Genomic DNA, 27,224 nt, shown 5'->3' with positions numbered 1-27,224 from the left:
ACAGAGCCGTCCTAACTGAAAGTTCAGCCTGTCCTAAAGTCAAAATAACTGGCAGCGCTACTGTTGATAGGTTTGTACAGCGATGACAATGAAGATAACATATAAACACTGAAATATTAGGATTGAAAATCTCCTCAAACTGTGAGAAGACTCTTCACTTCCAAGACAGTTAATCTGATTCAAATCTTTATCCTGGGCCAATAACTGGGAAGAAGTTTTCCAATAAAATTGTGGTTTCCTGTCCTCCATAATTAATGTCTCTCGCTCATCCATGCTAAAATTGAACGTCCATCATTTATGTCCATTCGCAAGCTGACGAGTGAATTGAGACAGCTGTTGTCAAGGAAACAGGCAATCTTGTGAACGTTTTAAAACAGGCATAACAAAACGAGTACCGATTGAACAATCGACTTTACAGCTCTAGTTCGCTTTGTTAAAACAAGATAGGAGGTCTGAGATAGGACACAGGCATGAGTTCAGGAATTTCCTCTGTTACAGAAAGACAGGATTTTTCCGATCTTGGAAACCGAAGTTAAGATAGGACAAACACTTTGGATTATTTTCTGTAATGAGGCCCCAGGACTGTAAGCTGGTGCTGGCATCAGGCTGCTGAAACAGTGCCCACTGTTGGCTCCCCTGCTTAGTCTAGATAAACATTGTAAACAGCAAATCACATGTTACTGAGCCTCTCTCTCTGTGTGTGTGTGTGTGTGTGTGTGTGTGTGTGTGTGTGTGTGTGTGTGTGTGCGCTTATATACCTGCTCCCTACGCCAAATGGGCCTTGTATTGATACATCCTCTCTAGTCATAAAAAAGGTAAAACACCATTAATACTCCACTGCTACATCAGCTACATCCATCAGCTTGCACGGCAACATTTTATAGCACAGCTGAGCGAAGGCCTCTAGGAACCATGGGAAAAATAAACTGCTGTGTTTTGACAGGGCGATGAGGTGTAACTGAGGTATTGTACATCGACTTGCTGTACAAAAATCTGTTGCTTTTCAGGAGTTATGGACTCCCGGGGGTCCATACGTCTCCCGCACGCTGCAGTTCGAGCTCGTCTCTGTCCCGTTTGGTCACTTCTGTCCCCTCTACAACCGAGCCAACGACTTTTCTATGTTAGTTTGACTCCCTTTCACAGTTTACTCCCTCTACCTTTTTAAATATGGAGGCATGAAAGAACAGACTTCCCCGTTCACTGTTAAAAGACAGATAAAGATATCATATGTACACCAAACTGTAAAACACTTAAAAGGTGCCATGAATTTGATCCGCTGTCGTCCCCGGCCCGGATCCTCAGTTCAAATCTCAGAGTGGGAGCGCTGTACAGACACTGAAGCCTCTGCTGGCACCGTGAGGACTCAGTGTGATCGTCTGTGGAGAGACTGCAGGGACTGTAATCCCCGTCCCTCTCCTGTCAGTCAGTCAGTCAGGCCCCGTCCATCCCTCCCAAACCCTCCTCTCATCCCTCTTCCCTTCGTGCTCCTCTGCGGTCCGTCACTCAAAACGCTCGTAGTTCCTGGTTTGACGGACCCGGGGGACCATGTCCAGCAGCAGCCTGCAGGAAACGAAGAGGAAGAAAACAGGAAAAACTGAGGAGCTGTTGCAAACACGCGCATCCCAGTCTTATTCAGACTTATTGAGATACTGCAGACATCATTAAATTTAGGTTGTGGGTGTTGCTCAAGGCAGAAAATCTCACTGCATCAGCAGAGATGATCGGAAACTTCAGAGTAAAAACAAAAACTTTCCTCTGAGAGCTGAACAATTGAGAGTTTATAAATTATTCAAATACTCTGGCGAGAATATATAAAGCTGCTATTACAATTAGTGTTAGCAGGTTGCTTTAAATCATTTCCAGAACAAAATAAACTCACAAATCTTGTTAATATATAATGAAATTAGAATTACAGCAGTTGCATGCCATACTCATAATATAAACTATTTAAAAAATTGTAAACAATCCCTGTAATAACCCCAAATAATCACTTACTTGATTCCATAGGCGAGGATGATGAGACCTATGAGGACACCTATTGTCCCATCCAGGTACCACACCTTGGGTTCGTGCTTGAACACTTCAGCGCTGATGAGGATGGAGAACCCCATGACTCCCCCCACCAGTGAGTTGAATCCTGCAAAAGACAACACACAAAACAGTCATGCTTTCCTTTTGAAGAATATATACCTTGCACAAAGCTGATGAGGGATCTGTAGGGTCAGTGTTGGAATTCAGGCCCTCGTCATGTTTAGGTTTTCCTCAGACAGCTGCTAAAAGTCCAGCGGACATGTGATATTGACTACTGTGGCAAGTATACAAGCAGTATAGTGGCATGACAGATTCTCAAAATGCCTCAAATATCTGTCATATACTGAAAGGTCATCTGGTTAAACCAAAGTTTAGGTGATGACGTGCGTGAGTACGATCTGTTACTCCGTGGACACTGAGCAAGGTTGTAACTCAGAAATGACTGTGCTTCTTACAAATATGTGGACATATATGAGTGGACATATTACTAATCAATTTGTATACTAAACAAACTCCTCTTTACAAAAAGAAATCAATGCAATTTTGAAGATTATGGTACTTTGGGTGGAAACACGGCTCATGACCCGACAGGCTGCTGTGCTTGAGTTTGTTCACTCACCGTCAGTGATGAGGGCTCGGCTCGTGAGCACTTTGCCGAGCATAAACTTGATCCCAGCCAGGATGATGCACACCAAGCCGCTGATGATGGACACGCTGAAGAGGAATCCATCCTGAGAGAGACGGGCAGAAAACACAAAGGGACAGCGGGAGTCAGGGTTTGTTTCTATTTTATGAGCCGCTCTATCCTCAGGGCTGGGGTTTAAGCCTAGGTCTCAAAGTTGCATCACTAGTTGACCAATATGACTTTAAGCCTCCAAAATGTGTTAATTATAATGATGACAGTGACAAAATAGTAAAACTATTCTAGAATTATCTAAAACTTTTACCCTTTCAATGTGATTTACTCACTAAAGTCTCTGAACAGTATCTTGTGGCTGTTTTCTTTTGCTGCTCATGCTGTTATTCAATTGCTTTTCATCTCTGTTTTGTCAAACGCTCTGCCTCTTCCTGACCCGTCCTTTTGGATTTTAAAAAAATATATCAATATCGCTCTCCTGTTGTGAGTCTTAAAATGCTTAAAATGCAAATGCAAAAAGGGACGGATGGAGGAGAGGAGAGGAGAGGGAGGGATGGATGAGAGAAGAGAAAGGGAGCTGCAGAGCACTCAGCGCCTCTGCGGCAACATTAATATTGCACTATGGCCTTGGAGCCATGAAAAGCTACTTTGGCGAGCTCACAGACATCAAAGAGGGGATGGAGAGAAAACCTCAGCATGCTGCATAAAACCTGAGTCAGTGCTGTGACTCAGCTGTGACAATAAAATCTAAATAGCAAATTATTCTCAAACTAGTTAGAAGCTGTTAGCTATCGAATCTCCCAGCTGCCACTGCGGTTAGTATGTATGTATGCAGAATACGCATGACTTATGCCTTCTGTCATGTACTGTTTTGAAATTGTACTTGTGCTACAATAAAAGCATGAAATATGTGATTGTTTTTTGCTTTTATCATTTGTAAAACTTAGTCGTTAAAGGGATAAAAGATTTACTCACGTACATATAATCTGTAGCACTAACTATAAATGATTCAACTGAAAATCATCATTATTGGGTTTTCAGTGGGAGGTAAAATATGATCAAATGTACTTGACTCTGAACCTGAAATAAGCAGTTTCTGGCTTGTTTCATGTGTTTTCAATAATTAGAAAAAGGGTTGTGGTTTGATTGTATTTATGAGAGAGGAATTCAAAAACTGACTTCTGAGGTTTTGAGGATGTTGGTTTGATCCTAGTCTGTTAATTTAGACAAGAAAAACTAAACTACTCAGAGAAATGTCATTGGTGCGTCTAAGAGTTTTGAAGACCAAAGTCCAAAGACTCATGAGCTTGAAGAAAGAGAGTTCATCTTCTTGTGACCGATTTGCTCAGGAAGGCAGAGCGTTGCTTGAGGTTGTAGATTCAGTTCTTTAGGATGATTTATTTCAATTTTTGCAGCTGATTTCCAAAGTCAGGTTGTAAGAAAACAGCTTAGGAGTTGGAGATTGCAGTATCTGATCCTTATGAGGCTCAGTGACTTTTGAAGAAAAAAGAAGTCTCTGGAAAAAAAACAAAACTCTGAGAACCAGAGCTTTGCCATCTGCTCAGATAGCTCAGGCTCTAAGAGGAAAATTTGGGAGTTAGAGGTTGTCTGATTGAGTCTGATTACCCTCAGTGAATTTTGGAGGCCGGAGTCCAAAAACAAAAGTGAAAACCTCCAAGAATCAAAGCTCAGCAGTCAGCTCCATTAGCTCATGTTGTAAGAGGAAGGTTTGGGAGTTTGAGGTTGAGTGTTCAATCCTCATGAGACTGAGTGACTTTTGAAGACTGGAGTCCAAAAAAAAAAGTGAAATGCTTTGAGAACCAAATTCTGATTGTCTGCTCCAATAGCGTGTGTTGTAAGGATGTTGCTTGGGACCTTGAGGTTGTGTGTTTGATCCTTACAAGACTCAATGACTTTTGAGGGCCAGAATCCAAAGAAAAATAGTGAAAACTTTTGAGAACCACAGCTTGACTGCCTGCTCCATTAGCTCATGTTGTAAGAGAACGGTTGGGGAGTTGGAGGTTGTGTGTTCAAGACTTATGGAGCTCGGTGACTTTTGAAGGTCGGAGTCCAAAGAAAAAAGTGGAAACCTCTGAGAAACAACACTTAGACGTCTGGTCAAATAGCTCAGACAGTAAGAGGAGGGTTGGGGACCCTGAAGTCGTGTGTTCAATTCCACAATTTCATAATTTTCTTCAGACTTGTCAGCATGTCATGTCATGACTTAAATGCTTTGAGGGACCACTTTCAACAAGCAGGACTCATTAGCTCATTCAGTTCTGTGTTGAGCTCAAGATTTCAAGGTTCTCGGTTCAAACCTGACACAGACTTTTAAAAGTACAAGTTTCTTCAACAACTCTAAAAGAATCACAAACAAACTGATCTTCATGCAGGGAGATGCTCAGGAGGATGAGCTGCTGTGATTCAGATTATCTGATCACCTGAGTGTTGGTTTGATTCCTGCTTGAGGACATGTGTTCTTGCCTTTAAAGACAGCAGAGAAAACGCCCCCTACAGGCTGCTCTGGGTCACTGTGTCTGTAGAGATGATTGATCTTAACCTAAGAAGTTTAATGTTCACCTGCAAACACTTACCTGAATGACAATCAACCAATTAACAACATGAGTGTTTAAGATTTTAGCTTTATTGTTTGTATGACATGATGATGTTGATGGATCACCTTTACATACAGCACTTTTGTATATTAAATATTAAACTATGTGGTGTTCAGAGGCGTGGTCTTAAATTTGAGTTATCTTCATTGTGAAAAACAAAGTAAATGTAGTAAAAGTTACCAATGAGAGTTGCCTGTGATTTTCATTTGAATACAACACTCGAGCAAACGGTCAGGAAGAATAGCTCAACATGATAAGCTGCTCATCACTGATACCAGAGGTGGGAGGATCAATTCCCAACTCAACCGTCCTGAGATTTTCAAAGTTTTCTCTTCAGTGTTGTGACCAAGAAATACAACTAGGAACAAGAACAATTCAAGTCATTCCTTGCCCATCTGATTGAATAGCTCAGGCTGTAAGAGGATGGTCTGAGAGGCTGAGGTTGTGAGTTTGATTCTCATGAGACTCAATGACTTTTGAAGGTCGGAGTCCAAAGAAAAAAGGGAAAACCTCTGAGAAACAACACTTAATCGTCTGATCAATTAGCTCCGACCGTAAGAGGAAGGTTGGGGAGTTGGAGGTTGCGTGTTCAAGACTTATGAAGCTCGGTGACTTTTGAAGGTCGGGGTCCAAAGAAAAAAGTGAAAACCTCTGAGAAACAGCACTTGAACGTCCGATGAAATAGCTCAGGCTGTAAGAGGAAGGTTGGGGAGCTGGAGGTTGCGTGTTCAAGACTTGTGACGCTCGGTGACTTTTGAAGGCCGGAGTCCAAAGAAAAAAGTGAAAACCTCTGAGAAACAACGCTTGAACGTCCGATCAAATAGCTCAGGCTGTAAGAGGAAGGTTGGGGAGCTGGAGGTTGCGTGTTCAAGACTTGTGAAGGTCGGTGACTTTTGAAGGCCGGAGTCCAAAGAAAAAAGTGAAAACCTCTGAGAAACAACGCTTGAACGTCCGATGAAATAGCTCAGGCTGTAAGAGGAAGGTTGGGGAGTTGCAGGTTGCGTGTTCAAGACTTATGAAGCTCGGTGACTTTTGAAGGCCGGAGTCCAAAGAAAAAAGTGAAAACCTCTGAGAAACAACGCTTGAACGTCCGATGAAATAGCTCAGGCTGTAAGAGGAAGGTTGGGGAGTTGCAGGTTGCGTGTTCAAGACTTATGAAGGTCGGTGACTTTTGAAGGCCGGAGTCCAAAGAAAAAAGTGAAAACCTCTGAGAAACAACGCTTGAACGTCCGATCAAATAGCTCAGGCTGTAAGAGGAAGGTTGGGGAGTTGCAGGTTGCGTGTTCAAGACTTATGAAGGTCGGTGACTTTTGAAGGCCGGAGTCCAAAGAAAAAAGTGAAAACCTCTGAGAAACAACGCTTGAACGTCCGATCAAATAGCTCAGGCTGTAAGAGGAAGGTTGGGGAGTTGCAGGTTGCGTGTTCAAGACTTATGAAGGTCGGTGACTTTTGAAGGCCGGAGTCCAAAGAAAAAAGTGAAAACCTCTGAGAAACAACACTTGAACGTCCGATGAAATAGCTCAGGCTGTAAGAGGAAGGTTGGGGAGTTGGAAGTTGCGTGTTCAAGACTTATGAAGGTCGGTGACTTTTGAAGGCCGGGGTCCAAAGAAAAAAGTGAAAACCTCTGAGAAACAACACTTGAACGTCCGATGAAATAGCTCAGGCTGTAAGAGGAAGGTTGGGGAGTTGGAAGTTGCGTGTTCAAGACTTATGAAGGTCGGTGACTTTTGAAGGCCGGAGTCCAAAGAAAAAAGTGAAAACCTCTGAGAAACAACACTTGAACGTCCGATCAAATAGCTCAGGCTGTAAGAGGAAGGTTGGGGAGTTGGAAGTTGCGTGTTCAAGACCTATGAAGCTCGGTGACTTTTGAAGGCCGGAGTCAAGGATTTGACCATCTGCTCCAATAGTGCAGGTTTAAATAAGACGGCTTTGAACTCCAACCACCTTCTTCAGTGGTTCAGACTGTAAGAGGGAGGTTGGGGAGGTTGATTCTCATCAGCCTCAGTGAAGTTAAAAGGCCAGAGTCCAAAAACAAAATTAAAAACCTTTGAGAAGCAAAATTTAGCTATTTGTTAAAATAGCTCAGACTGTAAGAAGAAGGTTGGGGACTCTGAGTTCAAAGGTTCAATTCCCCTGAACACTTGGTGGCGAGTGAGCGTATTAATTAGCTATTGTCTCTCTTGATGCATGACCTCGTTGGCTTCACTCAGAAAAACAAGTACGTTCGAGATGAACTGTGCCTCGCCTGGAGAGTAGACGAGATCAGGCGACCGCAGCAGGAGGTGGAGACAAAAAGCTGCAGTCAAGTCGAACAGTTTTCAACAGACATACAAGAAGTGTAGAGGAAAAGATGCGAACATCCTGTTAGATCACCTGTAGGTGACCTGTAGTCTGCAGATCATGTTCATAGCTGAAGAAATAAAGTGCGTTCTTGATCGCTGATCGAAGTTAAAATAGAAGAGATCCCTCTTTTGACGCATCTGTTCTTTTATCTTCCTTGTAAAGCACTAAACTGTTCTTTTGATAAGTCATATATATAACCCTTATTATTATCAGGCACAATATATCTGCTTGCTGACAGATTAAAACTTCATTGCACAACAGATATGTCCAGCATTAAATATTACATTTACACAGAAAATTAGTATTTAATACAACACATGGTGTTTGTTGTCAAAATTAGGAGCCAATCAGAGCCTATAAGCCTGTCAATCAGGTTACAGCCAGGCGTTTGCAGTCGGAGGAGAGCAGCTGCGGCACCTGGCTCTACAAAGTGCAGCCGCCTCGATCTCGTGAGGTTATTGTTGCCCACGTGTGCATGATGTCAGTGCAAGTCGGGATCAGGTCGGACACAAATCTAACCGGCATGCACTTTGCGGCGATCACCGCTGATCGATTCTGCGCAGGCCTGGCTCATCTCCAATGCACCTAGTGTCACGGCAGCTGAGTGTCAGCAGCTGAAGTTTCTTCAAAAAGCCCAATAACGACGATGGGGTTGATAAAAGAGGTACAGTGTGGATTCTCTGTTCAGCTTGTTCGAGCTGAATATTAATAAAAAATGAATGAAAATTAAATGCTATTGAATATGTAATTATTATCATTTTAAAAATTAAAGTGACAGGTAAAAATAGATTATGACAGGATTTTTATGACCCTGTCAGTCAAAATGACAGACAACGAAAAAGTCTAGCGCAACCTCTGAGTATCTCAATCAGTTTTAAAGGCGCCGCTTGAAAGGGAAAAGTGAAAAGTTCTAAGAAACAACCCTTATCTGTCTTAGACTGTGGCGTAGGGTGGTAGATGACTGTGTGGAAGATTTGGAGTCATGAGTTCAATCCCATGGTGAGACTGGTCTCTGCAGGAAAACTTAAAGAAGTCCAAGAAACAAGGTTCAACTGTGTGATCGTGTAGATCCAAGAAACGTGGTTCAATTGTGTGATCCTGTGGCGCAGCTTGATGGGTCAGCGGCTGCGAAACAGGAGGTTGTGGGTTCGAATCCCACCTTTGCTAAAAATTTAACAGCCGGTGAATCAAAGGAAGACCTGAAAACCTCGGACACACTCCATCAGCCTGTCAGCTCCTGTAGCTCAGCATGATGGGTGAATGGCTGGGAAACGGGAGATTGTGGGTTCGAATCCTGCCTTTGCTAAAAATTTAACAGCCGGTGTATCAAAGGAAGACCTGAAAACCTTGGAGACACTACATTTATTTGTCAGCTCCTGTAGCTCAGGGAGATAGACAGTGGGCTCGAACACCAGAGGTTGTGGGTTCGATTCTTATGAGCCCCAGTAAATTTCTATGTCTGGCACCTGAGGTAAAAAGATAAAAGCGCCAGGAGAACTCACCACTTTTGAGTGCTCTGTGGCGCCGAGGGTTCGTTCCCGTCTTGGGAGTTAACAGGCTGTTGGATGCCTGGTACGAATCCTGCCTGGTGCGAGCACCGAGATCACTAGATAGGTGGGGGCGGTAGCTGGGTAGGCAGGGTGGGTAGGCAGGCTGGGGGGGGGGCAGTCAGGCAGGCAGGCAGGCAGGGCAGGATAGGCGGGGGGGTAGACAGGCGTGGGCAGGCAGGCAGGCAGGGCAGGATAGGCGGGGGGGTAGACAGGCGTGAGCGAGGCGGCAGGCAGGGCAGGATAGGCGGGGGGGCGGGCAGGCAGGCAGGCAGGGCAGGGTAGCCGGGGGGGCAGGCAGGCAGGGCAGGATAAGCGGGGGGTCAGGCAGGCAGGCAGGGCAGGATAGGCGGGGGGGCGGGCGGGCAGGCAGGCAGGGCAGGGTAGCCGGGGGGGCAGGCAGGCAGGGCAGGATAAGCGGGGGGTCAGGCAGGCAGGCAGGGCAGGATAGGCGGGGGGGCGGGCAGGCAGGCAGGCAGGGCAGGACAGGCGGGGGGGTAGGCAGGCAGGGCAGGACAGGCGGGGGGGTAGGCAGGCAGGGCAGGACAAGCGGGGGGGCAGGCGGGCAGGCAGGCAGGCAGGGCAGGATAGGCGGGGGGGTAGACAGGCAGGGCAGGACAGGCGGGGGGGGGGTAGGCAGGCAGGGCAGGATAGGCGGGGGGGTAGACAGGCAGGGCAGGATAGGCGGGGGGGTAGGCAGGCTGGGCAGGATAGGCGGGTGGGTAGGCAGGCAGGCAGGCAAGGTGGGAGGGGCAAGCAGGCCGTGGGAGGGGCAGGCAGGCAAGGTGCGTGGGAGGGAGGCAAGGGGCAGGCAGGCAGGCAGGATAGGTGGGGGGGTAGACAGGCTGGGAGGGGGCAGGCAGGCAGGAAACAAGGAAGGCTGGAAAAAAGACTGGGGGGGTAGATAGGGAGGAGCTGAACCCCAACCCAAAAGAGGTTGACAGGGGGAAAAGTAAACGGAAAAATATTGTTTTGGATCCCTCCCTGTCTCTCCTCCCCCTCTTCCTGCCCCACCCCTCTTCCTATCTGGTCCCACCTCGGAACTGGACAATCTTTTTTCCGGCCTTCCACATGTGTTTTGCTGCCCAGTTCCGAGGCATCCCCCCCCTTCCCTACCTGCCTGCCTGCCTGCCTGCTCCCACCCCCCATCCTGCCTGCCTGCTCCCACCCCCCATCCTGCCTGCCCCGCCCGCCCGCCCGCCCGCCCGCCCGCCCGCCCTAGTCTGGCTGCCTCTTCCGCCGCTCCGGTCTGGCTGCCTCGTCCGCCCCTCCGGTCTGGCTGCCTCTTCCGCCGCTCCGGTCTGGCTGCCTCTTCCGCCCCTCCGGTCTGGCTGCCCCGTCCGCCGCTCCGGTCTGGCTGCCCCGCCCGCCGCTCCGGTCTGGCTGCCCTGCCCATCTCGTGATCTCGGTACTCGCACCAGGCAGGATTCGAACCAGGTCTCCATCAACCTGTCGACTTCCAAGTCGCGAACGAACCCTCGGCGCCACAGAGCACTCACTTGAGGTAAGTTCTCCGGGCGCTTTTATCTTTTTCCTCAGGTGCCGGAGGTGAAAATTCACTGGGGCTCATAAGGATCGATCCCACGACCTCAGGTGTTCAAGCCCACTGTCTAGCTCCCTGAGCTACAGGAACTGACAGGTGACATAGTGTCTCCAAGGTTTTCAGGTCTTCCTTTGATTCACTGGCTGTTAAATTTTTAGCGAAGGTGGGATTCGAACCCACAACCTCCCGTTTCCCAGCCGCCGACCCATCAAGCCGAGCTACAGGAACTGACAGGTTAATGTCGTGTCTCCGAGGTTTTCAGGTCTTCCTTTGATGCACGGGCTGTTAAATTTTTAGTGAAGGCAGGATTTGAACCCACAACCTCCCGTTTCCCAGCCACTGACCCATCAGGCCGAGCTACAGGAACTGACAGGTGACATAGTGTCTCCGAGGTTTTCAGGTCTTCCTTTGATGCACGGGCTGTTAAATTTTTAGCGAAGGCGGGATTCGAACCCACGGCCTCCTGTTTCGCAGCCACTGAGCCATCAAGCCGAGCTACAGGAACTGACAGGTTGACATTGTGTCTCAGAGGTTTTCAGGTCTTCCTTTGATGCACGGGCTGTTAAATTTTTAGCGAAGGCGAGATTCGAACCCACGGCCTCCTGTTTCGCAGCCACTGAGCCATCAAGCCGAGCTACAGGAACTGACAGGTTGATCTAGTGTCTCCGAGGTTTTCAGGTCTTCCTTTGATGCACGGGCTGTTAAATTTTTAGAGAATAACGCAGGATTCGAACCCGCGACCTCTTGTTTCCCAGCCACTGACCCATCAAGCCGAGCTACAGGAGCTGACAGGATGATATGGTGTCTCCGAGGTTTTCAGGTCTTCCTTTGATGCACGGGCTGTTAAATTTTTTGAGAAAAATGCAGGATTCAAACCCACAATCTCAAAGTCCCCAACCTTCCTCTTACAGTCTGCGCTATTTGATCGGACATTCAAGTGATGTTTCTGAGGTTCATTCAAGTGATGTTAGTGATGCACCGGCTGTTAAATTTTTAGAGAATAAAGCAGGATTCAAACCCACGACCTCCTTTTTCCTAGCCACTGATCCATCAAGCTGAGCTACAGGAGCACACAGTTGAAACTCATTTCTCGGCTCTCTCCAAGCTTTCCTGCAGAGACCAGATCTACTAATATTACCATTTGCTCACTGCACTATCATCAACTGTCTGTAACTTTATATAGAAAAGTGTTTTTTTTAAATTCAACCTGGATTCGGTCCTCATCCTTCAGATTATCAGGAATCTACCTGACCAACATCTTATCTTGTGGAGCTACTCCTTAAGCTTGAAACGTGGTGTGTCACTGCTGTATTTCTTGTTGTTTTTCTTTGCATTTTTGAAAAGAAAGTATATAAAAGTCACTTCTGAAGTCTACCTAGATTTGATCCTTGCACTGTAGATTATCAGATATTCACCTGATCACTCACATCTTATCTTGCTGAGCTACTCCTTAAGCTTGAAGTTAAAAGTGTTGTTGCATTTCTCTACATTTTTGAGGAGTAAACAGACACAAGTCTTACAGCTAGACACGCTTATATTTAATTGTTCACACTACTGAAAAGAAACTTTAAAATTTTAATCTTTAAATAAAGAAAATGTAGTACAAGTTGAGTTGCATGTGATTTTGACCTTTAATCTGACACGCAGACCAGCAAAATCTCTTGGGACCACAGTTATTTGGTTGTTTTGGAAAGTTCTGCTTCAAGCAAACTGAAATAAAAGATGGCATGGGAAATCCCACTATGTGACCTTCTAATCAGCATTCACAGTGGCTGAGCTGGCATTTTGGCCCATGGGAGAGGGAGATGCACACACACAGACAGACACACACACACACACACATTCATGACTGCCCAGAATGTTACCACAGTACTTGACATTTACTTTTGACAACCAGAGATCCCTGTGCAGAATATGAAAAATCTGTTCTTCTCTTTTTTAGAGGGAACAAGTCAAGTGGGCCAACAAGAGTATCATTATCATTTGGATGTGGACAAAACCAAACTGGAACTGGATCTGCTCTGCCGTTCTCCTGACTATTCCAGAAATAAACAAAACATCAGTAGGTGGCGGGGGCCTTCTCTCACCAAGCCCCTCTTCGCTGGGTCGGCTTCCTACTCAAGTCAGAGAGGCTACCTCAGTCGACCTGTTCAAAAGTAAACATATCTTTTCACGTCAGCCTCCAACCACACTTAGACTGCCTTCAGTACTGAAATACAGTTAGTCGACTCATATTACTTAACTGCTTGCTGTAGATAAAATAGTGGAAAAAGGTAGAAAAACTCGAATCTCAGACAATCAGAGGCTAGAGCTCAACTTAGCATAATCAAACAAGATACGGCGTGTTAATTAGCCGAGGAAAGATTCAACTAGTTATGAGGAAATACCTGAAATTGTTGAGCTGCACTGATTTGCCCAGGTTGACAAAGTTTTCTTAAATCTCAGAGGTCACTGCAGCCCTTCAAATTAAAACTTCTTTTTTCTCTAAAACCCCGTTGACAGTTACAAGATTTAACAAACCAGCTATAAAAAAAAAAGCCTGTATGGAGAATAAAGCTTCGTCTTGGATGCTAACTGACATTAATTGGGCTCAGAAAATAAACATCTTCCTCCACATGTTTCCTCCTCCACTCCCTTCACTCTCTTTATTCTTTTATAAGACTCCGATGCCCACACAGTACTTTATTTGTTTTAACAATTGCTGAGTGACAGTTGGCAGCTGTCATCAGCGTTTTTGTCTCTTTTTTTCTATGGATAAAGCACAAAACGTTATTATTCGATGATTTAAATATTCATATTTTTACTCAAAAAGCACAAAACGTGCCATGCACCTTTCTCTATCCTCCCACTCCGTCTCACCACTGCATACCTAAGCAGCTGCTTACCTTATTAACATTTCATAGTGAGGAAGAAGAGCGGGAGGTGGTGAAAACACCAATACCAGCATACTGAGGAGGGCTGTGAGGCACATGCAAGCTATATATAAGTCCAGGATGATGATGCACCAGAAACCAGTCTGGTAGAAACGGAGTCTGTGACAGAAGAGGAGCAGGTCGGCTCAGAACAACACAATCTGTCTGCCTCGCCGCTCCCACAGTCTGCCTTTGTTTATGCTTTGGTGCTCGCTGTCTGCCAGGCCCGTCTCTCTCCCTCTCTGCAGCCACAGATGAATACATGGGAAACACAGTTGGTCCAATAAATCAATAAAGGATTTGAAAACTAATTGAATTTTGAGCCTCAGCGAGTAGCAAAGGCTATTTGAAACTCTGCATTCCTTATCTTGGTGTGTTTTTGTTCTGCAGCTGATCCAAGAATATGAAAAATATGATTAAAGTGCTTCCAGCCATGTTGACGCTCTGTGCCGGTCTCCAAATCTGACCTCGACAGCGCGTGCAGTAACTAATACTGTAACAAGACAGTTAGCATAATTAAGTTGGAGAGGAAATGAAATCAGTGCGCTGAAATAAACACAAAAACATCTAAACAGCTAAATCTGTCAGTCAGTCAATGTTCACCAAGAAGATGAAGAGGAGAAACAGCGTCTGGACAGTTCAGGAACAGACTTTTCTTGTTTTTCTCCATTTTGTCTCTGTTAACAAAGACTCCACTCTGCAGTTTAGTTCATACCTTACTAGTAATCCACAGATCTGTACAGTTATATTAGGCTTTATGATGAAAAACATTTTTATATCACATCATCCTTCCCTCGCTCTCTCTCTGCACCCCACTTTTTTTTTTTTTTAAATTGATTGTTCTTATAATGTCTGGTTTGGTGCTACAGCCCCCTCAGCACCCACTTATCACTTCCTTATATTCAAAATTCCTTTTAGCTCTCTCCAAACAGGTACTGCATCTGCAGAAAAAAATAACTTTGGTCCTCCAGAGTAGGGGTATCAATGAGCTGCAACTATTTAGAGATGTGCTTCAAAATGTGCAATGCTTTCATTGCGTTTGGGCCTTCAATCTTAGGTTTGAATTTAGCCTAGAAGAGCACATTTCACAGCCCAGCTTATGTAAAGTTCATCAGTATTCTCATTTAATCTTAAGTAAAAGAGCTTGTTTTTTTTCCAGCAATATAATAATTTTTTTCTTCAGATTTATGTCTGCTTAGATTTACTTTTCTATGGGATTAGATTTTACTTGCAGCATGCTGCAGTGTGATATAGCTCAGATATTCATCTTTTAGGATCTTGTACTCTGATATTAGCTCCTTTGAGAGTCTTTAAACAGTTGTTAGATTAGATACCTCTACACAACTTATTAAAACATGTAATCATTCATCGGAGGCTGAAACAGACTACAACAATTATTATTCTCCAAATTACACTCATGTGAATTAGATCACAGAGCTAAAGGGGAGAGAGACGGCGAAGGGCCTGAACAGCAATAATGTCTCTACAGTAATTCACCAAAGCATAATGGTCTCATATTTAACCATCATCATCGTCATTACGTTCAGATCCTCAACAGCGTTTCTACGGAGATGACTATTACCCGGCAACCAGGTGATGAAGTTATTTCAGGAAGTGTGAAGGCTCCTAGGTCTTCACACGTGAGATTTGTGACATTCCTTATCCAGCAGGAGCAACAACGCCGCCACGCACGCACACACACACACACGTTCACACACACTGCTAACCTCATCTAATGTAGTAGTTTCAGCTGGGAGACTTAAAATAATTCTCAAAATGTCTGGAAGAAAATATTCTTACACCTACTGTCCGTAAATTGTATACCTACATTCTTCTCTTTTACCTGACCAAGACAAATAACAAACTCAACAGAAACAAAACAAAACTCATCAAAAACATCTCAGTTTGTCTTTCCACTGTTCAACAATCACCAGCTCTGCTTTGGATGAAAGTAAATCCACCACAAAATTAAATTAGAGCCAAATCCTCTAGATTTGATTTGGCGAAACCTTCCACCTGTCCAGCAAAAACACTGAGCGGCTTGTTGAAGACCGGAGACTTTCCTCTTTATTGTTTGATCCGCCGACTCTCTTGTGACCAGCCCCACGTGACAGCCACGCCTGAAAGCACGCTGTTCTCTCAGATGACAAGACGGGGACAGACTCGGCCATGCTTCATGCAAATCACGTAAATAACCGCCTGCATGTTGTTTGTCTTGGACACCGAGACGTACGCCCAGATTCTGAGAAGATATTATTAGGTACAGGCACAAAGTCAACAGAGCTTTTTTCGGATTCTAAGTGAAATCCTCTTCTCCAGCAGACTGGTGGCATTACAGCCAGGGACAGCAGACAAGACGAGTCCTGGCTGGACAAAACTGTTGTTACGATCCGCCCAAGCTTTAAAAATAGCCACAAATTCTGCCAAAAAAAAAAAAAATCAGATTAAAGATCAAATTTTGGCTTTAATTCTGCATCCCAACCTCAGTGAGAGGGACACGACCATTAAATGACCCCGTTTGACTGTTCAGCTGACAGTAATACGCATGTCGAAATGTACTACAGAATGTTAATGTGTTTAGGTTTTTTTTCTGTCAGTGTTAAATGGATAACATAATCTGTTCCATATGGCGGATGCTTTAATCCAAAGCTCTCCTCCATCTCCAGTTTGAATCACATTCTGACCCCTTCACCACGGTCAGAGCCATGTCAGTTTAGACATTAAATATCTTGTCTTTGTACCGTTTTCAGCTAAACAAATGTCAAAAATGATCTGAAGATCATTGCATTTGTTTTTATTTACATTTTAAACATCTGTCCCAACTTTTTGGGAACTGGGGTTTGCGTTATATAGTGTTTTGCACGTAAAAATGTTTTGTGTCGGTTGTCTAGAAATTCTTACCACTTCAGGGAGCAGCTTGGTGGCCAGGTCGTGAATGGCCTTACCCAGAATGCACAAGGAGGACAGGATGAAAATCACACCCAGGATAACACAGGCTCTGTGGAGGAAAAAAAAGACAGAAAAAACTGTGGTGACAAGCACAAATTACAGTTCCAGTTCCAACTTGGATTGTGTGAAGTAATCAACAGTGTTGATACTCATTACAACAATCTTGATTAATAATGAAAGTGGTGACTGTGGTACACAGCTGCTCCCTGCGAGGCTCAACCCAGGATTTTAGAAACACAGAGGTCATGAATTACCAGGTTTATCTCAGCTTAAAACATTTTGGAAAAAGCTTATGTTACAATCTCTGAGTGTGAGGGTTAAAAGAACTGGATGTACGTCATCTGACATAACTGAAGCAGCTAACAAGACGGAAGTCATATGAAGAAAGTGGGAGGAAGTGGAGACGCATCATGGGTATAAATATGAGAACAGCCTCACAGAGCTGTCAGCATGGCTGCAGACTCTTAGTCTTGTTAAATTTTGTTTAACAACAAACGGAAAATAAATGGCTAACACCACATTTCCCTGTGGCCCTCTAATAATCCTGAATGACAGATAACTGTTTGCACTGATGTGTGGAGTGAAGACTTATTTGGGAAGCAGCAGATGTCTTTTTAAAAACCTTTTCCCAATTAACAAGGTCTAGAGGGAGAAAAAAAAACAACAACTGGAGCATATGCCCTGGTCATGCATGGCTACCAGCGTGTGTTCAACTCTGAAGGCTGCTCTCCACTCACACTGGCCGTCCTGGGTTTTGACCGGATGAGGTAACCAAGGCAACACCCAACATCACACTAGGAAATCCACAGCAGGACGCACACACACACACACACACACATACAAGCATACACACAACATGGGAGCGCTCACTCCCCTCTAACAGGCCCCCTGTTGTTTCTCGCACACGGTGGATGTAAAAAATGACACCATATCTCTGCACTGCTGTTGACTCCGCAACTAAAACAATAACAACACCAGAAAGAGCAGTAACGGTTTTCAGAAAAATACAGCATCTGTTTCCAGAAATCCATCATATCACAGCTGGACGACGTTACTTTTTAATATCACTACAGCACAGAAGGACCATCTCTTTCTAACCTTCACAGTCAAACAAAGAACAAAGGGTTTATTTGTTTGGAAAGGCTCCACGTTTCATTTGGGAACAAAACTCCTTAATTCGTCTTGTTTTGACATCTCGAGCTTGTTACCTTGGCAACCAGTCTATACCTGGGCATCACTATGCAGCCACATCTCTTCTATCAAACACAGACAGATAAAAAAATTAAGAATAATGTGTCAATAGTTCTCTCACTCAGTCGGCTGCAGGGCACACAGTGTATAGTACATGTCTATTTACGTACTTGTATACTTGTGTGTCCGTGTGTGTGGGTGTTTTAGTGGCTGGCAGGCAATTCTCAATCTCTCTGTGTTTCAAATGCAAGGATATATCTGTGTGTGTGTTTACGAGTGTGTGTTTGTGTGCGCAGGAGGAAGCCTGGCCTCTCGGTGAAGCCAATTACTGGCTGAGCAGCTTCCTGAACTTTGTCCGAATTCTCCAATTAGCTGCTGAAGTGACATAATGAAGGATGCCGTTGAAAAGTGACGCTGTGTGAATGTTTTAATGTGAAGATTTGACACTATCAAAATACAGCTGATCAACAGACAGCTGTTAACTGACTTGCCACACTTACAAGAGAGGATGATGGTAAATAAAAGTGAGGTTTTTTGGGAGATACAGCAGCTTGTTCTGGTGTGCAAACACCTAAAAAATCTACATCATAGGTGCATTTGTGGAAAAATCAATGTTGTTACAGTTTTAATGATTTAAACCTGCAGGATCTGTTAAATTGGAAGTGAGGGACGGAGGCAAATTAAAAAAAATGCTATTGATTATATAACTGAACTGATAAACACTGAAGTTTGAGATTTGATTTTCAGGAATTATGAATTTATAAGACATGTAATTGAAAAAACAATTCTAACTTTAATGTTGATTACTAAAAACTTGCATCTTCATTTTCAATGCTCAAGCCAATACTCCTGGCTGTCCCTCTAGGTTTTTATTTTCTGTAAGAAACGCCACAAACTAATTGGCATTTTACTGTTTGCAGCATGTCAGATATTTGAATCGACAGTTGAATTAATGTCCTTCTACTCTCTGTGTGTCTCTGTCTCATCTCCTGAGGACGTGATCTCATCTGTCGTCCCGACAGCAATTAGCCGTCGCTGCTCAGATTCACTGTACGAATCTACCAGATGCTCTGACAGTAAGGGCAGAAATAGTGACGATTTTCTTTCATCTGATTCATTCAGCAACAGATGCTTTTGTTGTGGTTGAATTTCATTTGCTGTTCATCTTCTGATAATGTTAAGACTCATCTGAACAGAACAGAAATAAAAAACTGACAGACAGCTGATTTACCCCCACTTTTCTTTTTTTCTCTCTTTCTGTCGCCTGCTTGCTGCCAGCACCACGACCATTCAATAGGCTTTAAAAAGCCCACCTGACCACCACACACACCAGACACACACACACACACACACACACACACACACACACACACACACACACCATTCTCAACCAGGTACAGATAAGACGTGAGGCGCTCGCCTGTGATCGGTCCCAGTGGGCCGAGGCTGACAGAGCTGAAGAGATCCGCTGTTTGACACACTCCTCCACAGGACAAAGCAGACCACACACACACACACACACACACACACACAACCAGACACACGCATGCACTAGACACACGGTCGACACACTGAAATGGATTTCATCACTTTTCTGGGCTTGTTTGGTCTTTATAGATGGAATTGAACCATCTGGACAAGCCAAAACAAAGGCTCAAACAGCTGCAGGCTGTCTGCAAATAGTCTTATAATATGTTTTTAAGACAAGAAAAAGAAAATATACAGAAACAAAGCTGTCAAAGCAGCACTATTCCTGCCTGAACACGATAAAAAAACCCCCACAACAATCCACAAATAGAACAGCAGGGAAATTAAATTTCATGATAACCACCAGGAGTCACTCTCACCAACACTCCCGTCACTTTTTGGTGATAAAATATAATTTCTTTGGTCTTTTGTCCAAAATTGCACATCATATTTGCTCAGTTTAATTTGGGTGGCTAATATTTATTCTAATACAGTTAAATGCAATTTGTTTTCCAGGGAATGACCTACCTAACTCTGTACCACACCTAATGAAAATGTCTGTCAGCCATTATATTTAGCACAAACATTTAGTGATTTTAATTCCTCAAGTTCAGACAATTTAAAACTTTTTCAGGTATTTTAAGTATGTGTGGACACCCAAAACTGAAAATGAATTACATCTTGATTTTAAACATGGGGCCATATTACAGAAACTTGCTATCTTATGTCTTTGGTGTCACAGAAACAAATCCTAACTTTAGGAATCCTGTCTTATTTTACGTCATCCTATCTTATCTCAGGTTAGGAAATTCTAAATGCTCAATCCAGCATCACCTATCAACTTTTATGTCTGTTACCTAGCAACCAACACAATTCCCATTTGATCAAACTGTTGTTGTTTTTTTTTTCTTTTTGAAACATTCAAAGATGGTCCTTTTGGAAGAACTTAGCTTAACTTAAGAAGTTAAGTTTCTTGAGATTAAGATCAATGACTTCAGAACTGTTCATCCTAAATTTCCTAAACCTTGTTACCATGGTTACCAAACAGTAAAGATGGGATCTGCAGGTTAGGAAGTTTCTGTAATACGGCCTTGCGGCTGAATTGATCTGGGGTGAAAGATGATTGCACCTACATGTATTCGCGGTGTGCTGAGTGGACAGCTGCAGCGTTGCTGTACCGCCACAGTACGATGACGGAGGACAGCACATCCAGCGTGGCATCAAACTGCAGAGTGAAAAACAAAAAAAAAAGCACATTTTACATTCTCTTCACTGCAGCATGCAGTGTCAGCCATCACAGCTTTAGTGAAGTGGTGGATTTACAGGCGACTTACAGCAAATCCGAAAGCCGAAGCGCTGTGCCGCATGATGGAAACAGCTGGAAATAAAAGCAGAGAGACAACAAGTTACACTGCTACAATCTGATTTAACTGTTTGTGTTCACTAATATTTATTCAAAACATATTCAATGGGAGAAAAATGCATCAATCACAACTTCTTCCAACATATAGGCATGTGCATGTGCATATTATGTTACATAAATTTCATATTCAAGTGTCCTACTGCAGTGCTGCTACCCATACTTCATCTCTTTTCACTCGCTGTAGTCTGCTCACAGGAGATGTGTTATATACCCACTTGCAGACACTAAAAGACCAAGATTGAAAGTCTTTTTTTGCAGAATACTGGTGAAGATTTCCTACTGTCTGTTTACGCAAAGAAATAAAGGGTGATTGCTGCCAAATAAAAGATGTCAATCAGGAGAATCCCTCATTTACTGTCTTCAACTCCACTGATGGATTATTATCATCTATGTCCAGAGGTGCATTTCTGTCAGGAATTGCTTTTCTAGTTTTGATTAGTTTGTGCTGCAGACCTGCCAGACACGATAAGCTGTATTTTGTTGACTGAAGTGCTTCAGTTATCATCGTATTATGTGTCTGTTTTGGCCCGACCATAGCGATAGTGAGCTGCAGATGTGTTGAAAACAAACACCGAGCCAGAACCGCTGTGTGTGATCATCATCTGCCTGCAACGAGGAGAGAAGGAAGGAGAGACAAAGGAGAGAAAGATGCAGATAGATAGAGGGGAGGAATCCTCTCCTCTCCTCCCAGGTTTATTTTTAGCAAGACTCACTGGGGGCCAGCAACTCGCCTCAGCCCTGCATGCAGAAACACAGCATTGTGAGGTATCTCTTTCTCTGTGCTGCTTTCCTTTAGTCGCTCATTTTCTTTTTGCTGCAAGAATAATAAAATTATGATTTCATCCCTCTTCTATCTTTCACTTTCCCTTTTCTCCCCACTAAGCTCTTTCTTCGCCCCTTCTTTTCCTTCCTTTATTGTTTCATCTACATTCAGTTGCTCTCTGGGCTGAAGGTGCAATCATTCACTTCCCCATACCAAAATAAAAACAGGAACAAATGCTGCCTCTTGCAAACACTTAACCACACGTGGGCAACAACCCTTGAATACAAATGAGCAGGGAGGATTTTGTTATGATACCAGAGATCTGCAGAGATGCAGCACGGAAGCCTGACAAAAATTGAATGTGCAAAAATTATATACAACGATTTTTAGTCCGTTTTGCAAAAAGTCACATACATCCCCAGATTAGCAGATTGCAAACCACAAACACCTGTTTTGTTACATCTCACAGGACAGATTATTCCTGACCACAGGAATTTGAATGTGTAACATGTGATTATTAATGGCAAAAAAAAGCTTAGAAATAGAAGCTGAAGCTGAATTCTGCACATCATCATCCCACCATTTAGTATGCAGCTCATTATTAAGTGAAGTTAGACTGGCACAAATTTACTCTGACGATGCTGACAGCTCTGACAAATTGCTCTGTCCAAATTTTTCATTTTGGACTTTAGGCTCTTCAATTAAAGGTAATAGGTGAATCAAATTACATGCATCAATCGCTCTGTCTTACCAATGTGTGAAGTGACTGTAACCTATAACACATTATGTTGCCTATAGCAACCTGTGGACTGATTTTTATGTAATTTTTCTGTGGAAAAACCAAAGGATGTGACGTTCATGAATGCTCCTGAGATTTTCCAAAATTTCTGATGTTTCAACAGTAGCCCAACACAGATAAACCCAACAATAACCAGCCTTTTTCACTTAAGTTTCATAGCTATGAGAGGTTTTCTTGCACGCTTGGAAAGGGATAGTGAAATGAGGTGTCAAAAGAGTCTTTTTAACTTATGTATTTTAGCGTTATACTGTGTGTGACATGAAATGAAAGCAAATCCAATGATGCACAACATGTTTATCCTCCACTGTGAGTGTAAAAAGTCTAACCCCTCGTCTCTCAGTCTGTTAACAGATGTATGATTCAGCAAATAGTACTTGACAGTGGTTCCAATGAAAGTAAATAGAAAGGGAGGGACTGTGTGGACAAGTGTCATGCACCTGTCAGCACTGACATAACAAGGAAAAAGTAGCAGGCGGCCTCTTTTGTGTACACGTGAAGGCCTTTAATACACCAATCGAGGTAAGAATTTAGTTGGATGAGCGCAAAAAACATGTTATATGTAAGCCCTGTCATCATCAGGGGAGCAGATTTGTACCTGCAAGTAAATTCTTCAGCTGAAAAAAAAAAACCTCCAATCATGTTCTCTTGAGATTTTTGTTTTCAGGCTATTTCTATAAGATTTCTCATCTCATTCAGGATGAAAACCCCACAGATCTGCCCCCTAACATCAAGAGCCGATGGTCCAAATCCAGAAATGTATGCTCCTCCTCCTCCTCCTCCTCCTCCTCCTCCTCCTCCTCCCTCATGCCCTCTTTTCCTTCCTTTTTCTCCTCCTACCTCCTTCATTAGGAGCTGGAAGAAGAAGAAGAAATTGTGTGTAAATGAATCTGCTGCTGCGGCTCTGCAGTCGTAAAAGCTGAGCCCAGCGATGGCTAATTGGCTCCCAAGAAAGCTGGGTGGGTGTCAGTGGGGACGGAGCTCCAGCATCGCATCACACACACGCACGCACACACACACACACAAATATTCGAGGTCTCTCGTCTCCCTGTCTCCCCCCTCCTCCCTTCTTGTCACATCTGACAAGAGAAGCAGGAGAACAGAAGATAAAACACCATCTGAACTCTGCTGGTTTATTGGCTGGTTGCTGGAGCTGCATTATGCATATCAGTGAAACACTTTGCTGTCAAGGTTGTTTTTACAGTTGGTGGACTGATGGCGTTTGTCTCACCACGCTGTTGTAGCACACGGCTTGCTATTAAAGCATCATCCATTATGTTTTCATTCACTCATTCAACTCAGTTCTGCTCCACTACTGAAGACAAGAAAACACGAGCTGGAAGTGAAATTCTGAGTCGCCTGAAGCCAAACTCTGACGACAAATCTGCTTCAGTTTTAACCAAACAAGGCAGATCAGACTAAAACTGTCTTAACCCCTTAATCCTCAACCTGACAAAAAGCAATGGAAATTTTTTTCTTTGCATTTTTTATTTCTTTGCTGAAACAAAGAGAAGAGTAGAATACACTTATGTTTAGTTAAAACTCATCTGAGGGATCAAATTAAACATTTCCCTGTCTTTTTCTAGCCTGTGTTTTCTTAGAGCAATATGAGACTTTGACTATTTTCTTATACTTCTTTAAATTCAGCTCCTGAGACATAGCATTTGTCTTGTCTCAGCCCGAGACAAAAAATAGTCTTAAATAATCAGCTCTTGAGTTAACAGATGACTTTGAGAAACAAAATTTTCCTCTGGGTTGGCCTGGCGGTTTATGTTGTTGTTATCTCCTGTGACAATAGTTGTTAATTATGTGTTCAGTGCTTTGGTTTGTTGTCAAAATTATAGACTCTGCTTGTTTAAAAGCAAATTCGGGGAGTATCATACATGAGATTTTGTCAGGAGTGACTTTTTTCTTTCAATACTCCCTATCAGACTCGATCTGAAAAGGCATGCTATTTAAAGACACACCAACATCTAGTTGTTTTTTTTGTTTTTTTTTTAACAAAACCGAGAGGTAGAGATGAATCAGTCAGGTTGAGTTAAGTTCAACACATTTTTCAATAAGATATACTGACTCAAAGCGTGAGAAACATTGAGCAGAATGTTAAAGGATGCTTACTGTCCGAAAAACATTTTTCAGGCTGATCATTCATTTTGTTTTTTACTGCTGTGGGAGAATTTACTAATTTATTTGATTAACTTCTTTAAATTAAGCTGTATAGAAGATCAAATGAAAGGTTTGACATTCTGAGAATTGCATTTGCTTCGAGACAGAAGAGAAGACTGACACTATTTTCATATCTGAACGCTAAATATGAAACTATAGCCAAAAGGCACTTAGCTTATCTTAGCATAAAGACTGGAAACAGGGAGCAACAGCTTTCCACATTTAATAAAAATCTGCCAAAGAGTACTTCTAAAACTCACTAATTAATGTTATTTTCTTGGTTGAAATGTAAAAAGGACAAGTTATGTGCTGCTGTTACGTGGGAGTTATGAGCTGGAACGGATGCAAAGCTAATTGCCTGCTGGCTCTGGCTTCATATTTAGCATACAGACATGAGAGTGGTGTCAATCTTCCCATCTAACTCTTGGCAACACAGAAAACAGGCATGTTTGCCAAAATGTCAAATCTGATTTTTAAATAAAGTAGAGAGTTAGGAATCTCAATCAATGCTCTTAAAAGCCACTTCTCTTCCAGTTTTATATCTTGTTTTTTCCTCCATATATAAACTGGCACTGATGGGAGTCACATATTTAAGATAAAAACCTAAACCGTAACTCAAAGTGTCAGAAATTGTCTTTACAATAAACTTAAAGCTGCACCTGCAGGCATGCAATAAAATTCACGCACACTCTCAGGTATGTAGGTGTAGGAGTCTTTGTCATGTTTGAGTAATGCTAATGTTTTACAAGGTAACCTATATGTTATCCAGAGACTATCACTCTGTCAACATGCAGTGCTGACGGAGAACAGCAGCAGGTGGTGGTGACTAGACTGACACCCTGCAGGGCTGTGACAGAGCATCCTTCACACAAATATCACACCATATCTCAGTTGCATTAATCCTTTAAAACCTTCCTTTACCTTACCTGGCTGTTTTGTTTTCATCTTTCTTTTTGTCAGTGCAGCTTTATGGAGTAGTTTGACATTTTGGGAATAACACTTGTTTGTTTGTTTTGGAGAGTGGCATGAAGGGATTGAAACCAATCTAATGTCTGCATGTTAAATATGAACTTAGAGTCGGTTAGCTTAGCTTTGCATAATGAATGCAAGAAGCTGCATGGCTCTCTGCTTACCAGCACGTCTAAAGCTCACGAATTAACATGTTACACCTGATCAGTACAAAAAAAAAACCTAAGCATAAAAATGGCAAGTTGTGGTTTTATGGTATCGATTTCCTGGCAAACTCACATTTTCCAGCCACAGTTACAGTGCATAACTCTACAACCACAACTAGGCGTTTTCACAATATCTGTTCAGCGTTATATTTAGCACACAGACATGAGTGGTATTAATCTTCTCTTCTAACTCTCTGTTAAATAAAGCAGATAAGCGTATTTGCCAAAACATTTCTCAAAATACTGAACTACTCCTTTAATAAAAGGAAAATTAAGGATGATAAATGCTCAGCCTGCTTTGTGGTTAATTCGTTAATATATAAGTCATGCTATAAAGGTACCACAAGGCAATACTTTCACATTCATATTCTTTTACCACAGACTTTATAAAGACAACAAAAGTAACCAATTGAGACTCATTCATTATCTCTTTATATCTCAGTTCATTAATGTTTGATATTTATACAAGTCTACTGTTGCTTTTTTCCCTCTTTTCTTACTCTCTGTGCTCTCTCTGCCTCCTGAGCCCATTAGTTTCTTCCTTTGAAATATGTTTTATTTGGCGTGGCGTTCTTTATGATGTTACCTAATGAAGGAAGCTTCTTATAGAAACAGACACACGAAGGGACACAGCGAAGGAACGTAAGGGAGGATATAATTTGATCCTGACAGCTGGTTAGTGACAGGATTTTCACACGCTCTTTGCACACTAAAAATGTTCTTATGTACAGTTGGATTTACTACTGCGGACATACTTTACATTCGGTACACGCTGGCTTATTTACAAAGGGCCAGTGACAGCATTATAGAAGGCTTAATGAGTGTTTAATGAGCGAACATGCAGTGCTACTGTTTGCGAATAAATGCTCATCTTGACACCAGTGTCAATCAAACAGGACGTTTCAGGTACAACAAAGAGGAGGCGGCTTCGCACGGCATTGATAGTGAATCTATTTTATGCAGCTGTTTACTGTTTGGAATAATGAAATGAAACAGTTTAGACAGAATTATCATCTGCAGGAATATAAAATCTCAACGCACTACAAGGAACTAACCATAACTGGTTATGAAACCATCTCAGTTTATTACTGATGCCTCTATATGACGTACATAAGTTAACAAGACCATCAGTAGATCGGTTATGATTGGGAATGATCTTTACTTTATTTTTTTATTTTGGTGGGTATTAACATGAGGGAAATATCTGACGAGCATGAGCTGACGATCATTCACTCCCTTATTATCCTTAAATCTGGTGCGTGCAGCCACATCTGACTGTAAGCTGCAGCAACAACACCATATCATTTTTTTCTAAAGTTAGAAAAATTATGTGACCCTATATTAAATGACAAAATAGTTACAAATCCAATCGATAATATAATTTGCAGTTTGTCTGATGAAATTAAAGCAGACTAGATAAAACATGGATGTTATGTACAAAATTAAGACAACACAAAGCATGCGCAGCTGAACTATGTGGCACTGGACCCGATTTGCAAACAATAAACTTCTTTCAGGGCGGAGACTATTACACTCTTAAAGTAACTTAACACACACAAGACAAAGAAGGAAGTTGTGAGACAGGCCTGTCCTGTCCTGTTACTCTACCCGTGTTTCCTTATCAGAACAGGAAGTGGGCAAAATGCTTGAAACAACACCAACTCAA

General features: G+C 42.9%; 1 protein-coding gene across 2 annotated transcripts in view; it reads right to left on the bottom strand.

Moving 5' to 3' along the window:
• Positions 1-1,203: 1,203 nt before the first annotated feature.
• The window catches only part of LOC146304791 (transmembrane protein 163a), a 32,854-nt gene continuing 6,833 nt past the window's right edge, over positions 1,204-27,224 (bottom strand). For both annotated transcript variants that reach the window (XM_084713564.1, XM_084713565.1), the window contains 6 exons: positions 20,570-20,613; positions 20,369-20,460; positions 16,530-16,626; positions 2,651-2,762; positions 1,996-2,137; positions 1,204-1,560 (listed from right to left, as the gene is read on the bottom strand). In XM_084713564.1, the coding sequence (XP_084569690.1) occupies positions 1,500-1,560; positions 1,996-2,137; positions 2,651-2,762; positions 16,530-16,626; positions 20,369-20,460; positions 20,570-20,613 (548 nt within the window). In that variant the 3' untranslated portion in view covers positions 1,204-1,499. The remainder of the gene's footprint in view (positions 1,561-1,995; positions 2,138-2,650; positions 2,763-16,529; positions 16,627-20,368; positions 20,461-20,569; positions 20,614-27,224) is intronic.

Source organism: Lutjanus erythropterus, chromosome 24, assembly GCF_056507025.1.
Source record: "Lutjanus erythropterus isolate fLutEry1 chromosome 24, fLutEry1.hap2, whole genome shotgun sequence".
NCBI classification, from domain to species: Eukaryota; Metazoa; Chordata; class Actinopteri; order Lutjaniformes; family Lutjanidae; genus Lutjanus; species Lutjanus erythropterus.
This window is presented reverse-complemented; position numbering and strand designations above follow the sequence as displayed.